The 20,377-nt window shown below is 46.6% G+C and overlaps 1 protein-coding gene across 2 annotated transcripts in view; it reads left to right on the forward strand.

Moving 5' to 3' along the window:
* Positions 1-18,781, forward strand: part of LOC142256076 (uncharacterized) — a 39,349-nt gene extending 20,568 nt beyond the window's left edge. The window contains exon 6 of one of the 2 annotated variants that reach the window (XM_075327586.1): positions 18,555-18,641. Coding sequence is in view for 1 of the 2 variants with exons in the window: in XM_075327585.1 (XP_075183700.1) it covers positions 18,555-18,670 (116 nt within the window). In the remaining variant the exon portion in view is untranslated. Of the gene's footprint in view, positions 1-18,554 lie in introns of both variants that reach the window. The other variant, XM_075327585.1, reaches the window with a different exon arrangement.
* The last annotated feature ends 1,596 nt before the right edge of the window (positions 18,782-20,377 follow it).

The following is a 20,377-nucleotide window of genomic DNA, read 5'->3' on the forward strand; positions in this document are numbered from 1 at the left end:
TTTCTCCACTTTTTTCTCCACTTTTTCTCCTCTTATGCTCCACTTTTTCTCCACTTTTTCTCCACTTTTTCTCCTCTTAATCTCCACTTTTTCTCCACTTTTTCTCCACTTTTTCTCCACGTTTTCTCCACTTTTTTCTCCACTTTTTCTCCACTTTTTCTCCTCTTATGCTCCACTTTTTCTCCACTTTTTCTCCACTTTTTCTCCTCTTATGCTCCACTTTTTCTCCACTTTTTCTCCACTTTTTCTCCTCTTATGCTCCACTTTTTCTCCACTTTTTCTCCACTTTTTTCTCCACTTTTTCTCCTCTTATGCTCCACTTTTTCTCCACTTTTTCTCCAATTTTTCTCCACTTTTTCTCCACTTTTTCTCCTCTTATGCTCCACTTTTTCTCCACTTTTTCTCCACTTTTTCTCCATTTTTTTCTCCACTTATTCTCCACTTTTTCTCCTCTTATTCTCCACTTTTTCTCCACTTTTTCTCCACTTTTTCTCCATTTTTTCTCCACTTTCTCCACTTTTTCTCCACTTTTTTCTCCACTTTTTCTCCTCTTATGCTCCACTTTTTCTCCTCTTAATCTCCACTTTTTCTCCACTTTTTCTCCACTTTTTCTCCACTTTTTTCTCCACTTTTTCTCCTCTTATGCTCCACTTTTTCTCCACTTTTTCTCCACTTTTTCTCCACTTTTTCTCCACTTTTTCTCCACTTTTTCTCCTCTTATGCTCCACTTTTTCTCCACTTTTTCTCCTCTTAATCTCCACTTTTTCTCCTCTTATGCTCCACTTTTTCTCCACTTTTTCTCCACTTTTTCTCCTCTTATGCTCCACTTTTTCTCCACTTTTTCTCCACTTTTTCTCCTCTTATGCTCCACTTTTTCTCCACTTTTTCTCCACTTTTTTCTCCACTTTTTCTCCTCTTATGCTCCACTTTTTCTCCACTTTTTCTCCACTTATGCTCCACTTTTTCTCCACTTTTCTCCACTTTTTTCTCCACTTTTTCTCCTCTTAATCTCCACTTTTTCTCCACTTTTTCTCCACTTTTTCTCCACTTTTTTCTCCACTTTTTCTCCTCTTAATCTCCACTTTTTCTCCACTTTTTCTCCACTTTTTCTCCACTTATGCTCCACTTTTTCTCCACTTTTTCTCCACTTTTTTCTCCACTTTTTCTCCTCTTAATCTCCACTTTTTCTCCACTTATTCTCCACTTTTTCTCCACTTTTTCTCTACTTTTTCTATGGTCGGTCTACCCATTAGCTCTGCCATGCATAGTGTAGCTCTACACCTACTGCACATGTTACTTTATGATTGACATCTCTTTCGTACCAGAGCTGTCTAAGTCTACTCTGACCCCATATTTGTCATTACTATATTGTCCTTGTACTGTATTATGACATTTGTATCATGTGTTTCATTTCTTGCTGTGTTGCAATTTTTTTGCTGCATCCCAATTGTACCTCTACATTGTTCGAGTTTATGTTATTGTTCTCTCACTCTTATGTGATACTGATTATTGTCATTTTTCATGATTACATGCAGATAAGTCCAATCTGACGAAGGCTCAGGCCGAAACGTCATTTGTAACTTGTTTTGGACAAAAACATATATGCTTATGAAAAAAAAAATTTCTTAATACGGACCAATAAAGAGTGATTTTGCATTACTATCCGTTGTGACTTACTGACTTAGTCTGGGAGATATAGAGTGCCGAGGTTACTCACTAATTTTATCTATTATTACCTCTGAGCACCTATATACCAGTGAGCAGAGCTTCCTCTACAGTAGTTCTCCTGATTAGGCATGCCCTTACCTCATGAGCAGGGCATTGCAGCTTTGGTAGCAACCATTACGACATGGACTCTGCTGCTGTGGACCCGGGGAGAGTGAGTGCAGATTCATTGCACCCACACTCCTCACATGAAGGGTCCGCACTCCTAGAAAATGGGGGATACGTTCCCTGAGTGTCTCCCCCCCATATTCTAGACGGTCCAGAGTCGTCGTGGGACCCCTTTATTTTTTTTCTTACAATAAATTGGTGAAAGAGGAAATGTTTTGGGGACTGTTTTTTCAAATAAATTTCTTTTGTCGATTTTTTGTTTTTGTTAGTACTGACAGTTTATGATGTTGGGTATCTAATAGACGCCATGACATCACAAACTGCTGGGCTTGATCTCAGGTGACTTTACAGCTAGTATCAACCCGATTTATTACCCCGTTTGCCACTGCACCAGGGCACGGGATGAGCTGGGGTGAAGCGCCAGGATTGGCGCATCTAGTGGATGCGCCACGTCTGGGGTGCCTGCGGCCTGCTATTTTTAGGCTGTGAAGGCCCAATAACTATGGACCTTCCCACCCTGAGAATACCAGACCACAGCTGTCCGCTTTACCTTGGCTGGTGATCCAATTTGGTGGCTCCCCTACTTTTATTGTGTAATTAATAATATTTATAAAATAATTATAAAAAAGAGCCTGAGGGGACCTCCACATTGGATCCCCAACCACGGTAAAGCTGCCAGCTGTGGTTTTCAGGCTACAGCCGTCTGCTTTACCCTAGCTGGCTATCAAAAATGGGGGGACCCAACGTAATTTTTTTTTTTTAACTATTTTTTAAATAGAAAAAATTAATGGGCTTCCCTGTATTTTGATTGCCAACCAAGGTAACGGCAGGCAGATGGGGGTGGCAACCCATAGCTGTCTGCTTTATCTGCGCTGAGAATCAAAAATACCGCGGAGCGCTACGTCATTTTTTTAAAGATTTATTTTTACAGCACTGTGATGTCCAGCAATCAAAATACAGGGAAGCCCATTTTATTTTTAGTTATTTAAATAAATAATTAAAAAAAATATATGTTAGCTCCCACTGCATTTTTTGTATTGCTAGCTAAGGGTAATCCAAGCAGCTACTGGCTGCTAACCCCCACTGCTTGGTGTTACCTTCACTGGCAATGGAAAATCCAGGGAAGCATTTTTTTTTTTTTTTGCCAAAAAGCTACAAAAAAAGGACGTGAGCTTCGCCATATTTTTGTATGCTAGCCAGGTATAGCAGGCAGGTGCTGGAAGAGTTGGATACAGCGCCAGAAGATGGCGCTTCTATGAAAATGCCATTTTCTGAGGTGGCTGCAGACTGCAATTCGCAGCAGTGGGGCCCAGAAAGCTCAGGCCAACCGGTGGTGCGGATTCCAATCCCAGCTGCCTAGTTGTACCTGGCTGGACACAAAAATGGGGCAAAGCCTACGTCATTTGTTTTCTAATTATTTCATGAAATTCATGAAATAATAAAAAAAGGGCTTCCCTTTATTTTTGGTTCCCAGCCGGGTACAAATAGGCAACTGGGGGTTGGGGGCAGCCGTTCCTGCCTGCTGTACCTGGCTAGCATACAAAAATATGGCGAAGCCACATAATTTTTTCAGGGGGCAAAAAACTTCTGCATACAGTCCTGGATGGAGTATGCTGAGCCTTGTAGTTCTGCAGCTGCTGTCTGTCTGTATGGAGAAGAGCAGACAGCAGCTGCAGAACTACAAGGCTCAGCATACTCCATCCAGGACTGTATGCAGAAGTTTTTTGCCCACCAAAAAAATGACGTGGGCTTCGCCATATTTTTGTATGCTAGCCAGGTACAGCTGGCAGCCACGGGCTGCCTCCAACCCCCAGTTGCCTATTTGTACCCGGCTGGGAACCAAAAATATAGGGAAGCCCGTTTTTTTTAATTATTTCACTTATTTCATGAAATAATTAAAAAACAAATGACGTGGGCTTCGCCCTATTTTTGTGTCCAGCCGGGTACAACTAGGCAGCTGGGGATTGGAATCCGCAGCACAGGTTAGCCCGAGGTTTGTGGGCGCCTCTGCTGCGGATTTCAGTCCGCAGCCGTCCCAGAAAATGGCGCTCTCATAGAAGCGCCATCATCTGGCGCTGTATCCAACTCTTCCAACAGCCCTGGAGCCGGGTGGCTTGTTGGGTAATCATGAGTTAATACTGGCTTTGTTTTACCAGCCAGTATTAAGCCAGAGATTCTTAATGTCAGGCACGTTTGACCCGGCCATTAAGAATCTCCAATAAAGGGTTAAAAAAAGACACCACACAGAGAAAAAATACTTTAATAGAAATAAATACACAGACACATTAGAGACTCCATCTTTATTACCCCTGTCAGCCCTCCACGATCCTGCTCTTCTGTCTTCTTTCTTTCTAGTGTAGTAGTAGTGACGATTGTAGTGAGGGGCATCACTTGGGGCTGGGGAACCTCCATCCTAACTACAATGCTCACTACAATCGGGAAGCAGCGTGCAGCCTTCACTCTGTGAGTGATCAGTGCTGGTTGCTAGCGGTAACGCTGACAGACGCGTTACCATAGCAACGGTGCTCCCGGAGCCGCGGTTAGCGGTGACGTCACCGCTAACTGCGTTGCTATGGCAACGGTGATCTCCGTTAATGACCGGCTGTGTCAGCCGGTCCCTAACGGAACGGGGAGTCGACCGTGTGCTAGAGCATGTCGCCGGTACACGGCGATACACATATGTGCACCGTGTACCGGAGAGATGCACTCGCAGGTCCTACATGACGTGTCATAGTCATGTGACCAGTCTGTAGCCAATGAGATAATAGCCACGTGACTGGTCACATGGCTATTTTGACTTCACGATAGGTCCTGCTTCTCTGCTGGCAGTGCAGGTCACCGGGAGGATTCAGCGATCATCGGATGGAATAGCGGCAGGAGACAGAGTGCAGAAGGGATCGCGAGGACCGGTAAGTGTTATGGCAATGTTTATTAACTGTTTGTGTACATTTATAATGCATTTTTATGTGTTTGTGATTGCCTCCCATTATAGCCTATACGTTCGAGTTCAGTTCGTCGAACGTTCGACGAACCGAACTCGAACGGGACCCCCGTTCGGCGAACCGGCCTCGAGCCGAACCGGGACCGGTTCGCTCATCTCTAGTCCAGAGTGGTATTAAACGGAAGGAACCGGGCAGAAGTGCCGACCAAAGACGGCAAACGGAGTCCAGGCACAGCTAGATGATACCAGATGAAGTCCAGAGTCGGTGTCGGTTGTTTTCCAAGAAGATCCGAATAACAATCAGGAACCAAAAGCAGCAGGGCAGGAGCACACAGGAAGCAGTATACTCAGGCACTGGACTAAGCTTTAGGGGCGGCTTTTAAACAGATGGACAGGAAGTAGGGCAACAGAACAGAAAACTCCATGTTAACAAAGGGCAAGCTCTTTCAAAAGAAAACTGGAAAACCCGGAACTCTGACACTGGCAGTTTTTTAAGTTGGCTCCAGATGATTCTAAAAAGGCCATTTGCAACACCTGCCATGCCAGCATCAGCAGGGGTACCAAAACTAGCAGCCTGACCACCACCAGCATGATCAGGCACATGTCAGCCAAGCACCCGACTTTGTGGGAAGTACAACAGAGTCCAGGAGCAGTGCTTGCTGATGTCACTGCTACGTCTTCGCTGGTTGTGCATGCGAGCCAATCCCCTGTCCATGCTGCCTGCGAACAAGCCTCCTCCACTCCTGCACCTGCAGTTGCCTACGCAGAAAGAACACCATCATCAAGCACGTCCTTGTCCCAGCGCAACGTTCAGTTATCCATTCAGCAAACCTTTGAATGCAGGCGCAAATACACTGCCAACACCCCACATGCCACAGTTCTAAATGCTAACATTTCGCGACTGCTTGCGCTGGAAATGTTGCCTTTTAGGCTGGTTGAGACAGAAGCATTCCGCGACCTGATGGTGGCAGCTGTCCCACGTTACTCGGTCCACAGCCGCCACTATTTCTCCCGGTGTGCCGTCCCCGCATTGCATAACTAACCACGTGTCACAAAACATCACACGTGCCCTGAACAACGCTGTTTCAGCCAAAGTCCACCTAACCACAGACACGTGGACAAGTGCATGTGGGCAAGGCCGCTACATCTCGTTGACGTCACACTGGGTTAATATTGTGCAAGCTGGGACCCAGTCTGAGCGAGGGACGGAACACGTCCTTCACACACCAAGTTTTGCAGGCCCTACCTCAGTCAGGGTTTCACACACACTCTACAGCTCCGGAATGTCATGCTCCTCAGCCTCCTCCTCCTCCTGCGCATCCTGATCCACTTTACCCTCCACACCAGTCCCAAGCTGGAAGTGTCGCGGGCGGAGGAGGGGACGGTGCGCTCTCCCACTGCTCGGGTCCGGCTGACGCAGGTCTACGGCTGCTGCTGCTCGTTGGCTCGAGCGATGGCCGGATCCCGGGGACTCGAGCGGCGCTACTCGCCCGTGAGTGAAAAGGGGTGGTTTGGGTTTTGGGGATATTGTCCGTGACGCCACCCACGGTTGTGGTGATTGTGTGGACACCACCGCTGCTCTGGACGGGGATCCCGGGAGCCTGTGACAGGGAGCAGCTTTGTTATTATTTCTCCCCTCCGTGGGTAGGGGGGTTGGTTGTCCCGGGGCCTGGTGATGGGGTAGAGATGGATGACAGGCGGGTTGCGGGGCCTGATGAAGTGCAGGGTCGCAGGGGCAGCGCTGTGCCGCACGGCACGGAGGTACTCACTCAGCCCAATGATGATGACACAGTTCACGGTAAAACAAGTGGCTGGATGGACGGGTCACTCGGACGGCTGCGGTTGTTCCTCCCTGCAGGTTAGTGATGACTGTCTCTCCCTGCACCTAAGTTAAGTGTTGGTAGTGATGGTTTCCCAACGGTACCCCGCTCCCCGACCTGGATCTGGGCCGGAGGAGCCCCTTTTGCCCACAGGCGATGGCACTGGGAGACGGTTGCCCTTGGCGGTGGCTGTGTCTCCCCTTCACGGTTGTACGGTTGCCTTCTATCTGGACTTGGCTGTTTGGAAACCCTGAGGTTCCCTTCACTAACGGATTTGGCAAATTCACGGCGACACCAAGCCTTGCCGGGATCCGAAAGTCCTCTGCCAATGGTGCTGGCTTCTCTTTGTATACCGGTCCGGTACGGCCGGGTCACCACCCGTCCACGGTCCTTACGGCAGACTCCAATCGGCCTCCACTGCAGACGGTCACCACATCCTGCCAACCTTGCTGTCCTGTCCGGGCCACACACCCGGACCAACTTCAGGCTCTTTGCTGTCACTTTTCTCCTCTCTACTACTTTCCTCCTTCCACTTCCTTAGCTTAACTCTCACTGCCTGTGTTTTCCCTCCTCCTCGGTGGGTGGAGACCAACCGCCTGGCTCCACACCCTGGTGTGGACAACAGCCCCTGGGGAAGGCAACAAGGATTTTGTGTTTTGACTATGATATGCCTGCAGGGAGTGTGGGGTGTTTAAGTGTTGTGCTCTGTGGCCCCTGGCTTGTCCAGGGCGACACAGAAGCACTGCAGCACTGCCTCGGCGAAGCGGCAACAGGCAGTGCTGAAGCTAATCTGCATAGGTGACAAACCCCACAATGCAGAAGAGGTGTGGACAGCTCTGAAACAGCAGGCAGATCACTGGCTCACAACTCTGAACCTAAAGCCAGGAAAGGTCGTGTGTGACAATGGCCGGAACCTGGTGGCGGCTTTGAGGCGAGGCCAGCTGACACATGTTCCATGCGTGGCCCATGTGCTCAACCTCGTGGTTCAGCGGTTTCTAAAGTCATACTCAGAGCTGTCTGATCTGCTGGTAAAAGTTCGCCGCCTGTCTGCACATTTTCGAAAGTCACCTACTGCTTCAGCCGGCCTTGCCGGCTTAAGACGCCGTTTGCATCTTCCGGCACACAGACTGGTGTGTGATGTCCCCACGCGTTGGAATTCAACTCTGCACAAGTTGGTCAGGATATGTGAGCAGAAGAGGGCAGTTGTTGAGTACCTGCATCACCTAAGCCATCGGGAAATGGGTCAAACTCCACACATAACACCTGAGGAGTGGAGATGGATGTCCGACCTATGCACCATCCGCCAAAACTTTGAGGACTCCACCAAGATGGTGAGCGGCGATGACGACATTATTAGCGTCACCATACCGCTTCTCTGCCTTCTAAAATGGTCTCTGCTCAAAAAACAACCATGATGCATTGCAGGCGGAGCGCGATGAGTTTGAGCAAGAAACAGTAGTGGGTGTGGGTGATGATAACACACAGCTCAGCCTCGTCTCATCACAACGTGCAGTGGAGGACTATGACGAGGAGGAGGATGAAGACATGGAACAACTCTCTGGCCAAATTGAGGATATGACATGCAGTCATATCCTCGGTTCAGCGTGGCTGGCCAGAGGACAGGGTAGATGATGAGGAGGAGGAGGAGGAGGACAGCATGTTCAGTCATCGTGTTGGTCAGGATACTGAAGTGATGGCTGTTAAGAGTCTGGCACACATGGCTGACTTTATGGTAAACTGCCTGTCTCGTGACCCTCGCGTTAAGAACATCTTGGCCGACAATCATTACTGGTTGGTAACACTGTTAGACCCACGCTAAAAGGAGAACTTTATGTCTCTTATTCCCGAGGCGGAGAGGTCAGGCAAAATGCAGCAGTTCCAGAAGGCCATAGTCACGGAAGTAGGCAAAGCATTCCCCTCACAAAACGCTAGCGGCATAGGTCATGAATCAGTGGACAACTGAGGCGTACAGCCGAGAGAGGCACAAGTCCAATCCGCCAGAGGTAGGGGAACAGTCTTTAAGATGTGGGACAGTTTTCTCAGCCCCTCACGTACCACAGCCCCTGAGGTGCGGGGTAGTGCCACAAGAAATCCTAAGTTTGCCCAGATGCTGAAGGAATACCTTGCAGATCGAACAACTGTACTCCGACATTCCTCTGTGCCTTACAATTATTGGGTATCCAAGCTGGACACGTGGCATGAATTGGCTCTCTACGCCTTGGAAGTCCTGGCCTGCCCTGCTTCTAGCGTTTTGTCAGAGCGTGTTTTTAGTGCCGCAGGTGGAATCATTACAGATAAACGCACCCGCCTGTCAACTGAAAATGCTGACAGGCTGACTCTGATCAAGATGAACAAGGGTTGGATTGGGCCAGACTTCACCACACCACCAGCAAATGAGAGCGGAATTTAAAGTTTGCCATGTACCTCCACTCACCCATGGGTACACACTTCTGGACTTTCGATAATCGCTGGACTGCTCCTCCTTCTCCTCATGCGCCACCATGATGATGACCGTTACAAATTGCAATACTTAGGCCTTTGTTTCAGGTATACCCCCAGTGGTAAATTTTTTCACCCATTCTTTGCAGAATGGACATTACAACGACAGGAGACCCGCTCCTTTGCAATGGGAACAATGTTTTGAGGCCCTCATGCACGTCTCTACCCAGGGACAACGTGGAGCCTCCCAATTTTTGGCTGCCCTGCCTAAGGGCTATACTACAATAGACCCACTTCCTTCCAATGGGCACTTCAGGTTTACAGGCCCTCATGCACGTCTCTATCCAGGGACAACGTGGAGCCTCCCAATTTTTGGCTGCCCTGCCTAAGGGCTATACTACAATAGAATATAACCAAGAAAAAAGAGTCTTTCAGTTTGCCAAGTAACAAATATACCCACACAAGCCATATTATGAAAATATATATAAATATTTATTATAGAGGCTGTAGGGGAAAACAATACAAAGGCATACATATATAAACATAGGACCAAGGGAATTAGTGCTGGAGGGGAAAACCCCACGTGTCCCAAGCATTCATTCAGGAGAACAAGTCTCTACTGAGTAACGGCAGACATACCATAATAGAGTGACACCAGGCAGACACAGCTCAAAAGGGTAGAAATGGCCAAGAAGGCAAAAACAGTTGTTAGCAGAAGCCGAGCAAACCTACCAGGAGGATATGACGCCGAGGGCCAGGGTAACACGTGGTCCATAATATTTATATATATTTTCATAATATGGCTTGTGTGGGTATATTTGTTACTTGGCAAACTGAAAGACTCTTTTTTCTTGGTTATATTCAATTGTAGAGTTGTTGCCTTTATTCATCAAGTGGCCCTCTTTGATTTATTTCTATACTACAATAGACCCACTTCCTTACAATGGGCACTTCATGTTTACAGGCCATCATGCACGTCTCTATCCAGGGACAATATGGAGCCTGACGCTGCCACCGACTGCCACACACATGCTGTTTTTAAATGCAAGCACGGACGCAATAAGAACCTAACTGGTTTTTCGGAGCGACAATTACTGAGAAGTCTGACACTATCAGACACTGCTGACTGACGTGTATTATACACTAGACTTGTGCGTTATATAATAGTTTGTGCAAAACGCGCACCTGTACCCTGCCACCGACTGCCACACACGTGCTGTTTTTAAATGCAAGCACGGACGCAATAAGAACCTAACTGGTTTTTAGGAGCGACAATTACTGAGAAGTCTGACACTATCAGACACTGCTGACTGACGTGTATTATACACTAGACTTGTGCGTTATATAATAGTTTGTGCAAAACGCGCACCTGTACCCTGCCACCGACTGCCACACACGTGCTGTTTTTAAATGCAAGCACGGACGCAATAAGAACCTAACTGGTTTTTAGGAGCGACAATTACTGAGAAGTCTGACACTATCAGACACTGCTGACTGACGTGTATTATACACTAGACTTGTGCGTTATATAATAGTTTGTGCAAAACGCGCACCTGTACGCTGCCACTGACTGCCACACACGTGCTGTTTTTAAATGCAAGCACGGACGCAATAAGAACCTAACTGGTTTTTAGGAGCGACAATTACTGAGAAGTCTGACACTATCTGGACTGTTTTACACTGTGTACACCAGCCCCAGATATGATGAAGGCTGGTATACGGTCACCACTACCCTGCCTGCCTGCCTGCCTGTATACTGCTACAATAGTCCTGACAAGGACTCTTCTGGTCACTAGCCTGTATTCCGACCTGGCTATACCCTGCCTGTATATAGCAACAATAGTCCTGAGATGGACTCTGCTACTGTACTCCGACCTGGCTATACCCTGCCTGCCTGTATACAACTAGAATAGTCCTGAGAAGGACTTCTGGTCACACTGTTTGCAGCCCTGCTCCGGAACTAACTATAAAGGGCCGCAAAGCTTTCCCTGAATCAGCGACACTCTCCCTGCACTGACTGTCTGGATAGTTGTGAGCAGAGCACAGCGCGCCGGCCGATATAAAGGCTCGGTCACGCTGTGCAGGCCGGCCAATCACTGCAATTCCACAACTAACAGGGCTGTGGCATTGCAGTGGTCTGCCAGCCAATCCCTGCATGAGGGCTGGCTCTCAAAAGAGCGCCAACATGCAGAAATGAAGACCACGAGTACAGCACGAGTATCGCGAGATTACTCGGTCCCCGCCGAGCAGCCCGAGTACAGCGATACTCGTGCGAGTACCGAGTAGTGACAAGCATGCTCGCTCATCACTAGTTGGCTGCTATTTTTAGGCTGCAGAAGGACTAATAACTATGGGTCTCCGCAGCCTGAGAATACCAGACTCCAATAGCCTGAGTTATGTTGACTGGGTATAAAAAAAAGTGGAATGGACCTCAAGCTGTTTTTTAAAATTATTTATTTAAATAATTAAGAAAAAACACCTGGAGTCCCTTGTGTTTTGATACACAACCAAGATAATGCAGACAGCTGGGGGCTGCAGCCTTGAGATGTCTGGTTTGTCTGCACTGGGTATCAAAATATGGGAGATCCTTCTCCATTTTTTTAATTAATTATTTTTTTACACTTTACTGCAGGGACCTTGAAGTGGGAGTGAAACTAATCAAAGACACAAGAATAGAGGGTTGGGAGCATAGTCTAGATGGAGGAAGCAGTGACTAATCATAACATAAAAAGAGCTGACCCAGAAACAATGCTTTAATCACCATTTTGCTTCCCTTAGAAGGCCCCTAGCTAGGGGTGGACATATCATTGGTGCAGCCTGTGCAGACACACTGGGGCCCAAGATGATGGGGCTCCCATTTCTATCTCCAAAGCAGATGGAGTTGTGTGTTTTGATGAGTTTTTATGCTGCAAAGGGCCCATATTTTGTTCTTAAACAGGGGCCCTTTGCTGTCTGTGTCTGTCAGTGTCCCTAGCCCTTACAGCTACCATTTTATAGCACTTAAGTTTGGGTCCCTTAAATATATATGTGGTTCGGGGTCCAGGATCATGTTTGGATCAAGTCATGTCTAGTGTTGAGCCACCCCCTAGTGTTCGAGTTCGGCTCGGTTTGTCGAATGGCGGCTCAGTTCGGCGAATGTTCGACGAACACCACCTCCATTGAAAACAATAGCAGGCAAACACAAACACATACAAACACATAGAAAACACCTTCTAAGGTGTCCAAAAGGTGACAAACAACTCAAAAGACATCACAAACACATGGAAAGTGAAAAGTACATATACTCATGCGAAAACAAAAGAGCTAGACGAGTAAAAGGAGGAGGAGACACAGATAGAGGTATGTCATGCCCTTCTAAAATCATGTAAAACACAGCAAGTGGACTCCAACCAGAGTCTCCCTTTGTCTCCAAAAATTGGGCCACACACTACTTCAGTGGCATCAGTTGTCCCCCAGTTGCAAACTTGACATGTTGATTTGCATGATGCACATTCAAAAATCCACAAGCCTTTACTCTACCCAGAATGACACAGGGGTAGAAAAGCCTTTGCGGATCCATGACTTGTTCATCTTGGAACATTTTTAAAAAAAAACAGCAAGGGGATTCCAACCAGAGTCTCCCTTTGTCTCCAAAATTGGGGCCACACACGCCACTTCAGTGGCATCAGTTGTCCCCCAGTTGCAAACTTGACATGTTGATTTGCATGAAGAACATTCAAAAATCCACCAGCCTTTACTCTCCCCAGGATGACACAGGGGTAGAAAAGTCCTTGCGGATCCATGACTTTTTCATCTTGGAACTTTTTTAAAAAAAAAACAGCAAGGGTACTCCAACCAGAGTATCTCTTGGTCTCCAAAAATTGTTCCACACACACCACTTCAGTGACATCAGTTGTCCCTCAGTTGCAAACTTGACATGTTGATTTGCATGAACTACATTCAAAAATCCTAAAGCCTTTACTCTCCTCAGGATGACACAGGGGTAGAAAAGTCCATGCGGATCCATGACTTGTTCATCTTGGAGCATTTAAAAAAAAAAACAGCAAGGGGACTCCAACCGGAGTCTCCCTTTTTTCCAAAAATTGGGCCACACACACCACTTCAGTGGCATCAGTTGTCCCCCAGTTGCAAACTTGACATGTTGATTTGCATGAAGCACATTCAAAAATCCACCAGCCTCTACTCTCCTCAGGATGAAACCGGGCTAGAAAAGTCCTTGCAGATCTATGACTTGTTCAACTTGATGAATTAGTCTGTCCACATTGTCACTGGAGAGACGCGTGTGCTTATCTGTCAGCACACACCCAGCAGCACTGAAAACACGTTCCGAGAGAACGCTGGCTGCGGGACATGACAAGATCTCTAAGGTGTATGTGGCGAGCTCAGGCCTTTTTTCCAGATTGGAAGCCCAAAATGATCACAGCTCCAGTTGCTGAGTCATGCCATCGATATTCACTTGGAAATACCCCTGTATCATCCTCTCCAGCCATTGATTATGTGTCCGACTTGTTTTCTCTCGTAGCCTTGCAAAGGATGGTCTAAAAAATTATGAAACGATTCAATAAAATTCCTGTTACCACCAGATACGGTGCTGCTGGTAAGGTTTAACTGTTGATGACGAGACAGTCCCATGTTTGTCAAGTTAAAACTGGGAGATTAACTGGGTGCACCACTGGTGTTTAGTGGAAAAGCCGAGCTAAGATTGCATAACAGCTTCTGTTGATACTCCTGCATACGTGCATCCCTTCCTATGGCTGGAATTATTTCGCCAAATTTGGACTTGTACCGGGGATCTAAGAGTGTGGCAACCCAGTAGTTAGCATTACTTCTAATTCGGACAATCCGAGGGTCATGTTGTAGGTAGTACAGTAAGAAGGCACCCATGTGTCTTGCGCATCCTGGAAGACCAAGTCCTTGCTGTGTTTGTGGCGGTGAGGTGATAACCATGCTTCCTTCCTCTGACCTCTCTCCATGCACCCTTGTTAATCCCTCTCCCCCACCGTCCCATGCCTGCCGCCTTGGTGATGCTGAACGTCTGGACCTTGTAGATCTTAATATCCTTTCCGCATATGAATCCTCCTGTACTTCCTCCTCTTCCTCTTGTCCCACCACCTTACTTCGAATACTGTTAGAGTTTGCTCCAGTGTGTAAATGACTGGAATTGTCATGCTGATAATTGCATTGTTAACGCAAAACATATTCGTCGCCATGTCGAAACTGTGCAGAAGGGTGCATAGGTCCTTGATCTGAGACCACTCCATCAGCGTGATCTGCCCCAGCTCTGCATCTTGTTGGTCCAGGCTATACGTCATAACGTATTGCACCAGGGCTCTGCGGTACTGCAACAGTCGCTGCAACACGTGTAGAGCCGAATTCCAGCGTGTCGGCACATTACATTTCAGGCGGTGAACCGGTAGGCCAAAAAACTTCTGGAGAGATGCAAGTCGGTCAGCTGCGCCAGTTGAACGGCGGAAGTGAGCAGAGAGTGACCGTGCCCTGTGCAGAAGCCCCTCTAGGCCGGGATAGTGGGTTAAAAATTGCTGGACAACAAGGTTCAACACGTGAGCCATACAAGGCATGTGTGTCACCTTGCCCCGGCAAAGGGCCACACCCAGGTTTGAAGCATTGTCGCACACGGCCTTCCCTGGCTGCAGGTTGAGTGGAGACAACCATTTACCAAACTCGGTCTCCAGAGCTGTAGGGAGGTGTGCGGGATTTCTTGTGCGCAGTTACAACGCAGGTAGCCTGACCAGATAGGCTTTGGGTGGAGGTGGAGGACCGAGACGAGGTTGAGGAGGCAGAAGCAGTGGAGGAACTTCTACATACAGAGGATTGACGCACAACTCGTGGGGACGGCAAGACTTGTACAGCAGATCCTTCTCCATCTCTCACCATAGTTACCCGGTGCCCAGTCAGCAACATGTAACGCCCCTCTCCATGCTTACTGGTCCAAGTAGCTGTGGTGAAATGCACCCTGTCACAAACAGTTTCTCAAGGAAGCGGTGATGTTGTGTGCGACATGCTGGTGTAGCGCAGGCACACCTTTCTTGGAGAAGTAGTGGCGACTGGGCATCTGGTACTGGAGCACTGCGACTGACATAAGGTCTCGAAAATCCTCTGTATCCACTTGGCGGAAAGGCAGTATTTCTGTAGCCAACAACTTGCAGACGGTGAAAGTCAACCTCTTTGCTTTGTCATGGCTAGGAGGAAATGGTCTTTTACTTGTCCACATCTGAGTGACCGAGGGCTGGCTGCTGTGCTGAGACGGCGTTGAGTAGGGTGTCCCTGGAAAACTGCTGGTCTGTGAGGAAAGTGCAGTCGGAGAAATAATATTGCCTTCATCCAAAGGTGGTGCTCTTAATGTCTGAGAGAGCTCCACACCAGCAGCTGTTTCCACTTCCAAAACAACTGATGACCTGCCAACCACACTGCCTGTTGCAGTTAAATAGGTGGAAGGTCTGCGTCGCAAAGCATCTGTGACTGCTGACCCCACAGTCATAGAGGATGAAGAGCGCGCGGATGCACTTGAAGGGGCAGACGGTGGTTGGGCTACTCCGCTAGGCCGCATTGTAGCACAGTGAGCTTCCCACTCTGACTTATGCTTCATATTCATTTGACGGATCATGGACGAAGTAGTCAAATTATTGAGGTTTTGTCCCTTACTTAGAGATTGGCGACAAATCTTACAGATGACATGAGTTGGGAGATCCTTTGCGATGTCACAAAAGGACAAGGCTAGGGATGGCTTAGAGCCCATGCGACCTGAAGAGCCACCCCGACTTGTGCTCAGAGGCAAAGTTGTGGCTGAGGATGAAGTTGTTGACGTGCTTCCAGTACTCCGTCTGTGTCCAGGAAGGTGCAAGCTAACCTCATCCTCAGTCACATCCTCCTCCACCACCTCTGCTCACCTCCTCGAGTGCCTGACTGTGGGTTGACAGTAAGTGGGATCTACAACCTCATCATCACCCTGTTTGTTTGCACTCCCCTCTTCCTGCCCTGACCGAATAGTTAAGCTGTCATTCCAATCAGGTATCTGAGTCTCATCATCATCAGCATGTTCCTCATTGTCTTCACCAAGAGGAGTTACAGTTTGGGAATGAGGGTCTACATTATGCTCAGAAACTTGTTCATCAGGGCTTGAATCTGACTCACAAAGCTTCTGGGCATCACTGCAGATCATTTGCTGGTCTGGACTCACTGCAGCTTTGGAGCAGACCTCTGATTCCCAGGCTATAGTGTGACTGAACAGCTCTGCAGACTCAACCATCTCCGTTACACCATACTCTGCAGGGCGTGTGGAGACTTGAGAGCTGTTAAAAAGCAAGTGCGATTGGGGTGACAACTGAGAGGACTGGAGTCTTTGGGATGTTGAACTTGAGGTGGAGGAGAGGCCACTTGATGGAGCATTTGAGATCCAGTCAAGCATGTACTTTTTTTGTGCATCATCTACCTTTGGTAGAATTTGTAATTTCCGTAACAAAGGGATCACATCAGATTGTACACGGAAAGTAGTAGACATCCTATTTTGCTGAAATGAAATGAAATGGCCTTTCTTCAGCAGATGTTAATGTAGGTTTGCCACCTTCCCCACGGACACAAACTTTTCTTCCCTTTCCAACATGCCTGTTCCCCTTTCCACCAGCATCTGTCCTTTTGCAACTCATTTTGTTTGTGACCAAATTGGACACTTAAAATTGCGTAGCAAAAATGGTCAGGTGGTGTACAATGCACAGGTGGTGTAGCTTGCTTGACAGCAAAGGTACCCTATCGTAGTATCCCAGACAATAAAACTAAGCCCCTAAAAGTGTCAGCACTTTTTGCAATTAAAATTGCGTAGCAAAAATGGACAGGTGGTGTACAATGCACAGGTGATGTAGCTTGCTTGACAGCAAGGGAACCCTAACGTAGTATCCCAGACAATGAAACTAAGCTTCTAAAAGTGTCAGCACTTTTTGCAATTAAAACTGCGTAGCAAAAATGGACAGGTGGTGTACAATGCACAAGTGATGTAGCTTGCTTGACAGCAAGGGAACCCTAACGTAGTATCCCAGACAATGAAACTAAGCTTCTAAAAGTGTCAGCACTTTTTGCAATTAAAATTGCGTAGCAAAAATGGACAGGTGGTGTACAATGCACAGGTGGTGTAGCTTTCTTGACAGCAGAATAACCCTAATGTAGTTTCCCAGACAATGAAACTATGCCCCTAAAAATGTCAGCACTTTTTGCAATTAAAATTGCATAGCAAAAATGGACAGGTGGTGTACAATGCACAGGTGGTGTAGCAAAATTGTCAGCTGAGGAACCCTAACGTAGTATCTCAGACAATGAAAGTATGTCCCTAAAAATGGCAGCACTTTTTGCAATTAAAATTGCGTAGCAAAAATGGACAGGTGGTGTACAATGCACAGGTGGTCTAGCTTTATTGACTGCAGAGGAACCCTAACGTAGTATCCCAGACAATGAAACTATGCCCCTAAAAGTGTCAGCACTTTTTGCAATTAAAATTGGGTAGCAAAAATGGACAGGTGGTGTAGAGTGCACAGCTGCTGTAGCTTTCTTGTCAGCAGAGGAAACCTCACTTTCTAACCCTGACAATGAAACTATGCCCCAAGTAATTGAATGAGCTGATTTAGCCAGACGCTGTGATAAACCCCTGCACAGCGCTGGCACAGACCTGCCTAGCAAAAATGGCTATAAAATGCTGTAATGTAGCCCTGAAAAGGGCTGAAATTACAAGTAGTCCTTAATCCTTAAACCGATGTGTAGATTGCACTGTATAAGTCATTAGCGCACACATCAGCAGCATCAGCAGCAGCAGCGGAAGCGGTGACTGTCACACACCTGCAGCAAAGAGATAATGGTGGCGATGGGGAAAATGGTCTTATAGTGCAAAGACATGTGACATGCACAGCCAATGACACATGCCCTTGCTTGTTTGGCAGAAATACACTTTGCTGTGTTTGTGTCTGTGATTGGCTAACAGTCTGGCCCGCCCCACTGTATGTGCGGTTTGGAAAAAAAAATGGTGATCGCCGTTCTTTCAGCAATCAGCAGCAGCACTGATCTAAACCTAGTCCACCCCGCACAATATACGCTGAATTTTGATAGTATAATGATTAACAGTGACTCACAGTATTACAGTGAAAAGCCAGCTAGTAACTAGCCACGCTTTTTGGTGATCAAGCTGTTATGGAACGGTAACTCGAACTGCCGAACTTGAAGCATATCATTCGAGTTTGTCGAACGACTTGAATACCGACCAAAATCACTCGAATTTGAAATTGGCGAACGGTTCGACTCGAACATCGCTCATCTCTAGTCATGTCCCGAACTGAACTTTTTAAGTCTGGCCAGATGTAAACATCTGTGGTTTTGCCCATCTCTTTTCCTGTGCTGTGCATATTAGATCACCTGGAAACTGTCCAATGGTATTAAAAATGTAACAAAGGATTTTTACTTTAAGTATTTACATATTCTAAGTATTAATGATGTCTTGTTTATTTTTTTTATTTTTTTTTCAGGTGATACATGGAAAAATGTTTCTGCCATGGGTTGTACTAATTATGTTGGCTGCAAATATAATGTTCACAATAACTTGGCGGTTCCACAAAGACCAGGGAATAAAATAATCTGTTAGATGTTACATTATCATCTTATCATCTTTAATGAATCAATGAAGAAATGCAATCAAATCTGCTGATTTTCCTAATAAAAACCTTCCCAAACCTGTCTAATAAAGATTATTTAGTTAATATACATTGTTTAAGGCCTTCTACTGGGGCATTTAATTTGTTAAATATCAATTATCTTTTAGTCTGTAGTGTTGTAAGAGTAAAACATTCAACATGCTTGTCATACCAGAGTTATAGCTTCCCTTCTGCCATATATTTTGGCTTATAGGTACAGAAAATAATCTGTAATACAAAAATGATTTATAACATTTTAGTTAATTAATAGTGATGAGCGAGTGTGCTCGGCAGTGCTTGTTACTTGATCAAGCATCAAAGCGCTTGACACCCTTGATACTTGACTGAATATCGGGGGTGCTCGTAGACCATGTTTAAGTCCCTTCCCTGGATGTTTTGTGGCTGTTTTTCAGCAACTAAACATGCATGGATTGCCTGACAATCACGGCAATACCATAGCTATGTGTCATGAACATCCCCTGTCATTAGGAGACTTGTGATAGGTTTGGTGCCGGAACACCACGTTGTCTTTTGAGACTCTGGATTTTAAATCTGTTTTGTTTAACTTTGGTGAAGCAAGTGTTAATGTCAGTTTCTATTCCAGTAGCTCTTGGCTAATTCCCCTCATATGCAGCCGATTTGTGACCACATGCATTCCCTTTAAATAGTAACATGTTCTATCACATAATGCCGGCAATAGAATCTAAAACTAGCCACAGAGAAGAAAGGTAGCCACTGGAGAAATACTGCTGTGGAGCCTTGCTCTTAGTGTTGTGTTCTTGGTGGAAGTGGTGCTGGATGCATCCCTCGTATTTGGCTGCAGCTGTGAAGTTGGTGTATAGCCTTTTTGACAACTTCCCTATCTGTCTACTTTCTCTCATGTTCTATTATTGTAGTGGTGGGACTAGTGCTTTTGATGGCCTTTTCACTAGTCAGGGTGAGTGTAGGGCAAGTGAGCGCATAGATATCTGATCGGCGATAGAGTGAAAGAACTCATATAGGAACGTTAGGGAGCCTAGAGAACAGCCTCAGTGAGTGCAGCAGGTGTTCCTGTTCCCCTCTCCCAGCGCCAGGGCCCACTGTTGTTATTGTATCCCGATGTTCTGTGTGTGTTGCAGCATGCACTGGACAGTTGTTGGTCCATGCATAGCTGACACGCCATCTCTTCGGACATCCCCAAGGCCCAGCGTTACATCATATTGGCTACTGCCATACTGTGATTGGCTGGCCACATAGAGTTATCGGATCTTTATAAGACCCGGTGATGCCATGATCTGCACAATGTCCCCTGAAATAGTGCAGGGAGAACTTCTGCTGATGCTGGAGCAAGGACAGTGTGTTACAGTGTTTTATAGCCTTACAGTCCTTGCAGATCCTATAGTAAACCAACAGTCCTTTTTAATTCAAATAGATTCTATACTAATACTGGTATTAGGGTAGGGTGAACTACTGGTGAATGGACGGCTTATGATACGCATCTAATCAGGGATTATTACCAAATAGTTCTGATTGCTGCCACATAAAAAAAAGTACTTTCAGGGCTAATTTAAATAGATTATTTTCCCTAATAATACCTTACTTAGTCTACAATAAGTGTAGGGTTAGTTTCTGGATAAGGCATAGTGTACTAAAGGCATCTAGTCAGGAAATTTTGCCTT

This window comes from Anomaloglossus baeobatrachus, chromosome 11 (assembly GCF_048569485.1).
Source record: "Anomaloglossus baeobatrachus isolate aAnoBae1 chromosome 11, aAnoBae1.hap1, whole genome shotgun sequence".
NCBI lineage: Eukaryota > Metazoa > Chordata > Amphibia > Anura > Aromobatidae > Anomaloglossus > Anomaloglossus baeobatrachus.